The sequence below is a fragment of the Rhinopithecus bieti genome, unplaced genomic scaffold (assembly GCF_001698545.2).
Source record: "Rhinopithecus bieti isolate Rb0 unplaced genomic scaffold, ASM169854v2 scaffold_1058, whole genome shotgun sequence".
NCBI lineage: Eukaryota > Metazoa > Chordata > Mammalia > Primates > Cercopithecidae > Rhinopithecus > Rhinopithecus bieti.
The window spans coordinates 1338669-1352061 of NW_016803341.1; the positions used below are offsets into that span (position 1 = coordinate 1338669).

Genomic DNA, 13393 nt, shown 5'->3' on the forward strand with positions numbered 1-13393 from the left:
ATTCCTCAAGGATCTAGAACTAGATGTACCATATGACCCAGCCATCCCACTACTGGGTATATACCCAAAGGATTATAAATCATGCTGCTATAAAGACACATGCACACGTATGTTTATTGCAGCACTATTCACAATAGCAAAGACTTGGAATCAACCCAAATGTCCATCTGTGACAGACTGGATTCAGAAAATGTGGCACATATACACCATGGAATACTATGCAGCCATAAAAAAGGATGAGTTTGCATCCTTTGTAGGGACATGGTTGCAGCTGGAAACCATCCTTCTCAGCAAACTATCACAAGAAGAGAAAACCAAACACCGCATGTTCTGACTCATAGGTGGGAACTGAACAATGAGATCACTTGGCATCGGGAAGGGGAACATCACACACCGGGGCCTATCATGGGGAGGGGGGTGGGGGGAGGGATTGCATTGGGAGTTAAACCTGATATAAATGACGAATTGATGGGTGCTGACAAGTTGATGGGTGCAGCACACCAACATGGCATAGGTATACATATGTAACAAACCTGCACGTTATGCACATGTACCCTAAAACTTAAAAGTATAATAATAATGAAAAAAAAAAAGAAAAGAAAAGAACTAAAACAATTCAATAGCAAGAAAACAACCCGATGAGAAAATGGGCAAAGGTTTTGAATAGACATTTCTCAAGAGAAGACATACAAGTGACCAAGAGGTGTATGAAAAAATATTCAACATCGTTAGTCATCAGAAAACAAAAACTACAACCACAGTGATGTATGACTTTCCACCTGTTAGGTTGACTATATCAAAAAGACAAATGGTAAGTATTGGAGAGGATGTGGAGAAAAGGGAACTCTTATATGGTGTTCGAATGTAAATTAGTATAGCCATTGTAGAAAACAGTATGGAGATTCCCCCAAAAATTAAAAATAGAACTATCATATGTTTCAGCAATCCCACTACTCGGTATGTTTCCAGAGGAAATGAAATCAGTATATCATCAAGATATCTGCGCTCACATGTTCATTGCAACATTTCCCACAATAGCCAAGATGTTGATTTGACCTAAGTGTCTGTCAACTGGTGTATGCATAAAGACAATATAGTATGTATACAGAATGAGATACTATACAACCTTACAAAAGAAAGAAATCCTGCCATTTGCAACAATATGGAAACCTCGTGGGAACATTGTGTTAAGTGAAATAAGGAAGGCACAGAAAGAAAAACATGCATGATCTCATATGTAGAATCTAAAAATGTTGAATTCATAGAAACAGAGAATAGAATGATAGTTACCAGAGCTGGGGAATATGGTTGGGGAGTTTTTGGTCAAAGGATAGAAATTTTAAGTTAGATAGAAGGAATTAGTTTATGAGATCTATTCTATAACATGATGATTATAGTTAATAACCATGTGTTATGTTCTTGAAAAATGCTAGCAGAGTACTTATAAGTACTCCTAAATCATAAAATAAGTATGTGAGGTAATGTATATGTTAATTATTAGGTTGGTGCCAAAGTAATTGTGATTTTTGCCATTAAAAGCAGTTTCTTTTGCACCAAACTTAGCTCAATTTAGCCATTTCAGTGTATACATATTTCAAAACATCAAGATGTACATGACAAATATATAATTTTTGTATAATTTTTATCTATCAATCAAATTTTATAAATCTTTGTTCACATAAGTAAACATAGTCACTGACTATGTTATAGTATGTAAATATATTGCAAAATTATTCTGACTTAAAAAATGTGAAAATGTAGAGGGCAGTACAAATTACAGAGAAATTCGGGAGATATAATTTACAGAACTCATTTTCTGACTGTGGAGGAAAGAATGGAATTTAAGATGTTGCTTAGATCTCTGCCTTGGTCTGAGTTGAACAGGTAAAGAGTGGTAAATATGCTGAGTCTCAACCTGGACCTACTTCTTTCTTTTTTTTTTTTTTTGAGATGGAGTCTTGCTCTGTCACCCAGGCTGGAGTGCAGTGGCATAATCTCGCCTCACTGAAACCTCCGCCTCCTGGGTTCAAGCAACTCTCCTGCCTCAGCCTCCTGAGTAGCTGGGATTACAGACTCCCACCACCCACACCCAGCTAATTTTTATATTTTTAGTAGAGATGGGGTTTCACCATGTTGTCCAGGCTGGTCTTGAACTCCTGACCTCAGGTGATCCACCCACTTCAGCCTCCCAAAGTTCTGGGATTACATGCATGAGCCACTGCTCCTGGCCACTTATTTCAAAGTTTGTCTGGGTCATAGATGTCCATGAAACACTCGCATATATGATTCTTGAATTAGAATGATTTTGGAGTAGATCTGTACTAAAGATAGAGATACTGGAAGCTATTGGATTTAATTAAATCACCCAAAGAAAGTGAGAAGATTTGTGTCCAGAGATGTAAAAGGAAAGCCAGGAGGAAACCATCTCATTAATTTTACGGGAAGACAGAGTTTTAAAAAGAGAGTATTTAACAGAAGTTAAGGATGATCAGACTGAAAGTGAATATTGAAGGTGGTGGCAGGTACTTCGTAAGTTACTCTGCACAAGTCTATGTTGATGGAATTTTAGCATTGTCATAGAGTAATGTATGATCATTTGTCCTGAAAATATTTTTGTAATTTTGTAAGAATATTAATCTCACCATACTTCTTAGGGCCTTTAATATGCTAGTGTATATCATGAATCTTTTATATAGGTATCTCAAACTTATATGATCTGGGCATTCTGCTTTTATTTTAGCATGCCTTAGGATGCAAACAAAAAATTAGAAAAAACCTACACAATGGTTTTGAAAAGGAAAAAATTAAAGAAGACTGTGATATGACTCAGTATTTCCAGTTATATTCCCAGTTTCTTAATGGATATGTTAGATGGCTCTAAGCTCATAGAAATTTCTGCCCATATTGAAATCTGAGTGATTTTTCAAGCGTTATATTTTTTCACAGGATGCTAGACATGCAGCTGAAGAAGAGATTTATACCAACTTAAACCAGAAGATTGACCAGTTTCTACAGCTGGCAGACTATGACTGGATGACTGGAGATTTGGGCAACAAAGCTAGTGATTACCTGGTAGACCTCATTGCCTTTCTTCGTAGCACCTTTGCTGTATTCACACACCTTCCTGTAAGTGACAGTTGCTCTTTCTTTGTCCTTTACATATAAGAAGGTTTCCTTATAATTTAGTTTGGTGAAAGATGTTAGTTTCTGCTGTAACTACCCAGGAAGGTCTGCAGTATATAAAAGATCATGCTATATTTATTAACCTTTAATGATATTTAGAGGCTACTTCTATCATTTTTTCATTGACCTTTGCATTTTTTTCATTCTAAAAATGGTTCCTGGTATTATGTCTGCTTATCTTCCTATGATGTTTAAGATTATTAGTACAAAGACAATATAAAAGCCTTGGTAGAATTAAAAAAAGAAACTTAGTTAGAATTTCAGGTATGTATATTTTAGTCTTAGAATATTCTTTAATTTTTTTATATAAATGGAAATTCTGTGATGAAATGCTCCATCTTTTTTATCTAATTTGTCTATCTTTTCTCTGTTTTCTTAAGCATATTAATTATAGACATTCAAAATCATTCTTTACTACTTCTTATATATATTATACATACATATTGGTGGATTTTTTTTCTCTTGGTTTTCAGTGATATGGTCCTGTCTCTTTCTAATATTTTTTGGTTGATGTTGGACATTGTGTAAAATATGTAGAGATTCCAGGTGGTCATGTTTTCCTTTGCTAAGTAAATAGAATGGGCAGGTGGGTTGTGGTTTGAAGCTGACCACCTTAGAACCATCATGGACTGATTTGGGTTAATATTGGGTTGCAATTGTAGTGTACTTTGTTTGCCCTTGTTGGTAGGATATGGCTCTGCAGAGCTTTTAAAAAATGCCTGATATGTCATTGTCTTTTTAGCACCAAAGAGGACTATAGAAATTCCTGCTCTTCGCAGAAACCTTGTCTATTCAGCCTCCTGTACTCTTTGGTTTTAGAATCTGGCAAATGTCTTGAGAAGGAGACTTAGCAGTACCCAGCACCAGCAATTGCTGACAGGAAAGAAAGTGTTGGGGATTGCAAGTGTTAATTTACCATCCCTAATGAGGTTTCAGTTCCTATGTGATCTGAATGTTTGTGTACCCCCCAAAATCATATGTTGAATCTAATAACCAGTGTGATTACATTAGGAGGTGAGGTCTTGGGAAGTGATAGATTATGACGGTAGAGCCTCATACATGGGATTAGTATATGTATAAAAGAGACTTCAGAGAGTTGCCTTGTTCCTTGTGGCCTCATGAGGATATGGGGATACAGAAAGAAGACTCCTTTTTTATTTTGCACTAGGAAATAGGCCTTCAACAGACACTGAATCTGCTGGTACCTTGATGTTGGACTTCCAAGCCTCCAGAACTCTGAGAATTCTTTTGTTTATAAGCTACAGTCTATGGAATTTTGTTACATTATTCTGAATGAACTAAGATAGTTCCCATCATTTTTAGGCATCCTTCTACTAGTGAGTCTTTTTCTCTGAAACACTGTGAAACTGAGAAAAATCTCCTTGCTTTTCTGAAAAGCAAGGAATATATCTGGGAATACTGAGTCATATCACAGTCTTCTTTAATTTTTTCTTTTCCAAAACCATTGTGTAGGTTTTTTCTAATTTTTTGTTTGCATCCTAAGACATGCTAAAATAAAAGCAGAATGCCCAGATCATATAAGTTTGAGATACCTATATAAAAGATTCATGATATACACTAGCATATTAAATAAGGCTTAAACCCTTATTTTCCTCAGCTGTTTAGCTTTAGAATTCAGTAAATATCTTGAGGGTAAAACTAGTCCTGAAACCTCTAATTGTGTCAGTCTAGTCCATTGGAAGCAGCATAGATTCCATGTTTTTTTCACCCACTAGTAGATAGTCTCTGTCTGGTTTTAAGATTCTCAAGTCTGTTGCCCTTGCCTACATTCCTCAACTGCCCACAAGGAAAGCTGCAGATTTTCACCTCACCTTTAAAAGGTTCTGTCCTCTATGCAGGTTTATTCCCTTTAGTCTTCGTTGCTTCACAGCACCTGATACCTTTTAATATGTTTTTTCTACATGTTTTACTTCCTCTCCTGGTTGTTCCTAGTGGGAGCATTTACCTGCAGAAAAATATGTCATTTTATCTAGCTTCATCCTGATACCAAAGCCAGACAAAAAGAGCACACACAAAAAAACTATGAGTTAATCTCACAATTATGGATAGAAATAAAATAAATAAAATTTTAGCAAGTTAATTCCAAGTGTTTTAAGAAAGTAATTTTGTACTAGTGTGTAGGATTTATTCCAGAAATGCAAGGATGGTTTGATATTTTCGAAAATCTGTTAATATAATTTATCACATTACTAGGTGAAGGAGATAAAGTTTCTTGATGTGTTCTAGAAAGACATTTTATTACATCCAGGCTACATTCTTGATTTAAAAACAAAGTTTACTAAATTCCAAGCAGGATAATATTTCAATAACATAAAAAAGAACATCTATTTGAAATTTAGTAGCCACCATAGATTTAACAGTAGAACAATAAAACATTTATTTTCATTGACATCAGGAATTGGGTGAAGATGCTTCTCACCAACACTTTAGAAGTTCTATCAAATAAATGTAAAAAAAGAATAAATTACATTGTAATGAGCCATGCATGTCTTAGTCCATTCCTGCTCCCATAACAAGATACTTTAGACTGAGAAATTTATAAACAACAGAAATTTGTTTCTCACGTGCTGGAGGCTGAAAAGTCCAATATTAAGATGTCAGCAGATTCAGTGTCTGACGAAGTCCTGTTATTCATAAATGGCACCTCTGTATCCTTACATGGCAGAGAAGGCAAAAAGGACAAACTCACTCCCACAGTCCCTTCTATATGGGCACTAATCCAATTAATGAGTGATGTAATCACTTCCAAAAAGCCCTTCCTGACAAAAGTAAAATTAAAATAATATATAAAAGTTGCATTGGGGATTAAATTGCAATATGAATTTTGGCAAGGCTCAAACATTTCAAACCATAGCACATGCATATTATTATTCATAGGTGATTATTATCTAGATAGAACATACTAAAAATTCATTAAGACCAATAAGAATTTAGGTTAGATGGTTCACTTAGAAAACAAATAAACTTTTCTAATACTAGCAATGTCCACATAGAAAATATATTGTCAAAAGTGTCTTATTTACTACTGGGACATAGATATAATTTTTCTATGCAGCTACTCAGCAAGTAAATTTAGAAATAATATGACAACCTTACAGAGTAATATAAAAGAGACTTTCTTATGCACAAATACATATGGTATTCCAGGAATACCATATGTATTTTTTGTAGAAAGTTTTTTCAAATTTAGTCTAATTGCAATAAGTACCAAGTAAATTTGTTTAGGCAGGAATCTTAATGAAATAATTCTGAAATTCATTTGTAAGCAAAAATGCACAATATTTGGTTAAAAAAAGATAACATGAACATAATTTGTAACTCTATTAATAAGACATACATATTAAGCTTGTGTGATATTTTTGACTATAAACTAGTCAGAAATAAGAAAATGGTAACATTCATTATTTATGAGAAATATTTGTGGAAATAGGTAGTTTCATACATTGCTGCTAGGGGTCTAAGTTATTATAGTCTTTTGGAGATCAGTTTTCAATATGCCTCAGAAACCCCTTAAAATGTGCTTACCTTTTTACTATGTAATTCCCCTTTTATAATTTGAACTTAATGAAATAATCATGGTTGTATTATAATATTCAAATATAACTATATTTAATGCAATGTATTTTGTATAGAGAGGAGTTGGTACAAATTAAAAATCCAATAAACAAATGTGTTCACAAATTAAATTATTGTATATTCATATAATGTGATATTCATTAAATTAATGTAAGTTTATATTTATTCATTAAAATATGTTCACTATTTCTTAACTGGAAAACAGATATGATCTTATTTTAATTAATACATATATACACTAATTAAATATCTATATTATATACAATCTAAGTCTAGAATTGTATACTCCATGGTTTATCCTTATTTCTGTGTAGCTTTTAGGTTTTCCTTTTGTTTGTGTTTTTAGAAAATGTTTTCTGAATTGAAACATCTGCTGCTTTTATAATGCTGGGGGTATGTGGAAGTGATATTTAGAATAATGTTTTCCATCTCAAGAATTATTGTATTTAATTACTAATTTATATTTTAAAGTTGCTTTTGCCAGCCCAACTGTCCCCATTTCATCATGCTGTCATATTTCAGCACCATACTTTGTACTCCTTACTTCAACCTCTAGGTCATTCAGAAGCATTAATGTGGATCAAGCTGATGCTTGTCTGAATTAAAGTGCATGCTTTTTCTACCTGTAGAGTTGTGAACTTTCTTGTAAGGCTATACTGTAAGTAACTAGTTGAGGTTTATTTCCCCCTCTTTTGTTTTTTCTAAACTGCCATTTTTACCTAAATACTGTAAAACAGCTCAATGTGGATTGAGTTGATTCTACCACTCAGGCTTTAGAACCACTTACCATGTACCATTCAGAATCAAAGTAGGAAGTAACTGACAGGCTTAAGTCCTCAATATTGCTTCCATTGGTGCTGTATTTCTGTCTTGTCTACACTTTTCTGAAGCTACACTTTTATAATTAATTGGATTCACCAACCGTTATATTCTCTAGAATCAGATGACTTCTTAAACTACCCCACCTGGTTTTCCACAAAATAGATTGCCTAGCATTTGTGTTTATGTTGCCCAGAATGCTAGATAATTTCCTCATGGAACCCCATATTAGTCACAAAACAGAGCTGTGTCTAACATTTGCCCTTGGGCATTATTAGAGAAAGAATGGGAGAGAAAAGAGTTCATTTCTGAAAAAGAACCCAAATCATTTGTCTTTTACTTACTATAAATATTTCTTTTCATGAAAAATATCTTTTCATATTTGAAATTCTCTGGCAGAAGTGGCTCTCTGTCAGAGAGGGATTGATTAATAGAAAAAATGTATATAGAGAGGACTGTAAAGACAAGGCAAATTCTGTCTTGTTCTCTTACATTTTGGAATCCCCAGTTTCTCTTAATTTTCAGGTATGTTTTACTACATCACAGTAGCAACATAGCCAATGGAATAGCCCAGTGTCTAGAAATGTGTTTGTGTGTGCCACAGAGAGACAGAGGGAGAATACGAGTGTGTTTGTTTGCAGATTATTCTCATTGTTAGTCAGTGGTCAGAGGGGAAAATTATTTAATTTTGCAGCTGTTTTTTCCCTTGACGTTTTCGTGACCTAGGCGGCCTACCTATATTCATGAGGCACCCAGAAATGATTGTAATATTTTCCACATTTAGAGTTTTTACATCTTACTGTTTCCCTTGGGTTAACAGATGAGGTAAGTACACACACATTTTTTTCAGACTTCAGTTGTATAATTTGCAATTGCATGCACAGTTACCCATTTTGCATGCTCAGCATAAGAGCATATTTTTGAGAGTTTATTCTTGTTATCCTGAGAATTATCTTTCAGAAATGCTTAAGAGAGGAAATGCTGTCTCAAGTAACAGACCCAGAGGATGGAATTCTGAGTTTGTTTTCTCTGTCTGCTGTTAATGTTAATTTGTATGACATAGGACAAGAACTCTCATGGCCCACCTTGGTTTGTGGGTTAAGTGTGGAAATTCTCCTAGTTTCTTTGTCTAGTAATACAGTGATACCTATCCCTGGCCTTACTTTCTCTTAGGTCATCCTTAAGAGAAAATTATTTTCTACATATAAGTTTCTGAAATTCTTCCCATTTAAAATCCTTTAAAAACTGATATTTCTTTTAGTACTCACTTTATTTCCAGGAATTGCTGCCGTCTCCGACCTAACCAAATGATTCTGCTACTGAAGAACTGTCAGTACTCCCATTAAGTACAAAATCTTTTCTGTGTCCACCAAGACTCTTCATAATGGGACCTTAAACTACCTTTCTGTCTTTTTCTCTGTCTCTGTCTCTCTTTACTATTTACCAGAGATTCTCCTCCCATAATGAAGTAATGCTCTTTGTTAACCATACCCAACTGTTTTCTCCCTGGGTCTTTTTTTTTTTTTTTCATGCCTTTCATCTACTTTTACTGCTTCTGCCCTTTAACTATGCGTGTTGAAAATCTTACATACTTCAAGGTTCATTTCAACTACCATACCTTCTATGAGGCCTTACCAGTTCTCCTAACCAGATGTGACATCTTCCTTTGTGGCACTTTTTAAAATGGCACTAATTAAATTTTACCTTGGGCTGGATGTGTCATTCATTTGTGTACTTTATTCAGGAAAGGAGACAATGGTAATTAAAGCATCTGCTGTATTCCAAATGCTTTATTTGTGTTGTATGTCATCCCAGTTGATGAGGACTCAAAATATCCCAACCAGATAAGTATTAATATTATTATTATATTTTATGATGAGACCATAAACTCAAGAAGAATATGTACTTTGTAAGGGATACAGCAAATAGGGGAAAAGGTTAGGATTTAAACAAATTTATTTGACTTATAATTTTTTCCATTATAATATCCTGTCTATTAGATTGAGTGCCAACTATGGACTGGTGAACCCTGTGGATAAAGACCTTGTCCTTTTCGTCTGTATTTCTGTATATAGTGCAGCAGCTTGCACGAAATAGTGCACAATAAGTTTTTATGGAGTTTACTTGTTTTGAGTAATAAAGTAACTGAATTCCTGCCTGGGCATTGACAATCATTTTTGGGTCATATATCATTAAAAGTAACCATTTAATTATAGAAAAGAGAAGTCAAAAGCTATTATTTTGAGATAATGACCAAAAGTTTGCATAGGTTAAAATTCTAAATTGGTCTTTCTCCTTCCATATCCTCTTGTTTCTCCAAATAAGAAAGAGCATGGTTTTCATGTGACAGAATTTTAATTATAAAATGCCTTGCATTCGTGTGTTAGTAATGTTAACATTTCTTGTATATGTTATTATCCCATTTCTTTTTTCAAAAAAGCAACCTCTATGATATATGGACAGTCACTATTTTCCCCATTTAACAGATATGGAAACTGAGGCCTAACAAGTCTTGCCCAGAGGTCAGAAAGTTAATCAATTATGGGGCTAGATCCTACGTCATTTTACCTTGGGTCATGCTCTTTTCACTATATCAAGCTGTCTCTTAACATTTAACAATACCAACTATCTTTTGAGTACATACCATGTACCAGTTACTGTGCAGAGTGTCCTCTTCCTCTCTGTCTCTCTTTCTTTCTCTCTTTCTGTGTGTGTATACATATACACCCATATATATATATACTCACACACATATGTAGGTATATATATTCTAATGTACATGTATGTATGTATTAATATATATATTTATTCTCATTTATTCCTTGCAACAAATTTGTGAAAACATTGTTATTCTTCCAGTTTACAAATTGGAAAAGAAAAATTAGGTAGACGGGTGGTTCCAAGATGGCTGTAGATGGGCAGTTCCAAGATGGCCAAATAGGAACAGCTCCGGTCTACAGCTCCCAGTGTGAAGGATGCAGAAGACTGGTGATTTCTGCATTTTCAACTGAGGTATCGGGTTCATCTCATGGGGGTTTCTTGGACAGTGGGGGCAGGACAGTGGGTGCAGCCCACTGAGCATGAGCTGAAGCAGGGCGAGGCATCGCCTGACATGGGAAGTACAAGGGGTCAGGGAATTCCCATTCCTAGCCAAGGGAAGTGATGATGGATGGCATCTGGAAAATTGGGTCACTCCCACCCTAATACTGTGCTTTTCCAACGGTCTTAGCAAATGGCACACCAAGAGATTATTTCCCGTGCCTGGCTTGGAGGGTCCTACGCCCATGGAACCTGCCTCACTGCTAGCACAGCAGTCTGAGATCGAACTGCAAGGTGGTAGTGAGGCTGGGGGAGTGGCGCCCGCCATTGCTGAGACTTGAGCAGGTAAACAAGCTCAAACTGGGTGGAGCCCACCACAGCTCAAGGAGGACTGCCTGCCTCTACAGACTCCACCTCTGGGCACGGGGCATAGCCAAACAAAAGGCGGCAGAAACCTCTGCAGACTTAAATGTCCCTGTCTGACAGCTTGGAAGAGAGTAGTGGTTTTCCCAGCACAGAGTTTGAGATCTTGAGAACAGACAGACTGCGTACTCAAGTGGGTCCCTGACCCCCGAATAGCCTAACTGGGAGGCACCCTCCAGTAGGGGCAGACTGACACCTCACATGGCTGGGTACCCCTCTGAGATGAAGCTTCCAGAGGAATGATCAGGCAGCAACATTTTCCATTCAGCAATATTCACTGTTCTACAGCCTCCGCTGCTGATACGGAGGCAAACAGGGTCTGGAGTGGACCTCCAGCAAACTCCAACAGACCTGCACCTGAGGGTACTGACTGTTAGAAGGAAAACTAACAAACAGAAAGGACATCCACACCAAAACCCCATTTGCACATCACCATCATCAAAGACCAAAGGTAGATAAAACCACAAAGATGGGGAAAAAACAGAGCAGAAAAGTTGAAAAATCTAAAAATCACAGCACCACTACCCCTCCAAAGGAATGCAGCTCCTTACCATCAATGGAACAAAGCTGGACGGAGAATGACTTGGACGAGTTTAGAGAAGAACACTTCAGACTTCTCCAAGCTAAAGGAGGAAGTTCGAACCCATTGCAAATAAGCTAAAAACCTTGAAAAAAGATTAGATAAATGGCTAACTAGACTAACCAGTGTAGAGAAGTCCTTAAATGACCTGGTGGAGATGAAACCCATGGCACGAGAACTACGTGACAAATGCAGAAGCTTCAGTAGCCAATTTGATCAACTGGAAGAAAGGGTATCAGTGATTGAAGATCAAATGAATGAAATGAAGCGAGAAAAGAAGTTCAGAGAAAAAAGAGTAAAAGAAAACGAACAAAGCCTCCAAGAAATATGGGACTATGTGAAAAGACCAAATCTATGTCTGATTGGTGTACCTGAAAGTGACAGGGAGAATGGAACCAAGTTGGAAAACACTCTGCAGGATATTATCCAGGAGAACTTCCCCAACCTAGCAAGGCAAGACAACATTCAATGCAGGAAATACAGAAAACACCACAAAGATACTCCTCGAGAAGAGCAGCTCCAAGACACATAATTGTCAGATTCACCAAAGTGGAAATGAAGGAAAAAATGTTAAGGGCCGTCAGAGAGAAAGGTTGGGTTACCCAAAAAGGGAAGCCCATCAGACCAACAGCAGATCTCTCGGCAGAAACTCTACAAGCCAGAAGACAGTGGGGGCCAATATTCAACATTCTTAAAGAAAATAATTTTCAACCCAGAATTTTATATCTAACTTCATAAGTGAAGGAGAAATAAAATCCTTTACAGACAAGCCAATGCTGAGAAATTTTGTCACCACCAGGCCTGCCCTACAAGAGCTCCTGAAGGAAGCATTAAACATGGAAAGGAATAACTGGTACCAGCCACTGCAAAAACATGCCAAATTGTAAAGACCATCAGTGCTAGGAAGAAACTGCATCAACTAACGGGCAAAATAATCAGCTGGCATCATAATGACAGGATCAGATTCACACATAACAATATTAACCTTAAATGTAAATGGGCTAGATGCTCCAATTAAAAGACACAGGCTGGCAAATTTGATAAACAGTCAAGACCATCAGTGTGCTGTATTCAGGAGACCCATCTCACATGCAGAGACACACATAGGCTCAACATAAAGGGATGGAGGAAGATCTACGAAGCAGATGGAAACCAAAAAAGGCAGGGGTTGGCCAGGCGCGGTGGCTCACACCTGTAATCCCAGCACTTTGGGAGGCTGAGGCGGGCGGATCACAAGGTCAGGAGATCGAGACCATGGTGAAACCTTGTCTCGTATAAATACAAAAAATTAGCCGGGCTCGGTGGCGGGTGCCTGTAGTCCCAGCTACTCAGGCGTCTGAGACAGGAGAATGGCGTGAACCCGGGAGGCGGAGCTTGCAGTGAGCCGAGATCGTGCCACTGCACTCCAGCCTGGGGGACAGAGCCAGACTCCGTCTCAAAAAAAAAAAAAATAAAAATAAAAAAATAAAAAACAAAAGGCAGGGGTTGCAATCTTAGTCTCTGATAAAACAGACTTTAAACCAACAAAGATCGAAAGAGACAAAGAAGGCCATTATATAATGGTAAAGGGATCAATTCAACAAGAAGAGCTAACTATCCTAAATATATATGAACCCAATACAGGAGCACCCAGATTCATAAAGCAAGTCCTTAGAGACCTACAAAGAGACTTAGACTCCCACACAATAATAATGGGAGACTTTAACACCTCACTGTCAACATTAGACAGATCAACGAGACAGAAAATTAACT

The 13393-nt window shown here is 36.7% G+C and overlaps 1 protein-coding gene across 3 annotated transcripts in view; it reads left to right on the forward strand.

The window, feature by feature from the left end:
* EXOC6B (exocyst complex component 6B) overlaps nt 1–13393 on the forward strand; it is a 713614-nt gene that overhangs the window by 399623 nt on the left and 300598 nt on the right. For all 3 annotated transcript variants that reach the window (XM_017876764.1, XM_017876771.1, XM_017876776.1), the window contains exon 18: nt 2947–3126. In XM_017876764.1, the coding sequence (XP_017732253.1) occupies nt 2947–3126 (180 nt within the window). The remainder of the gene's footprint in view (nt 1–2946; nt 3127–13393) is intronic.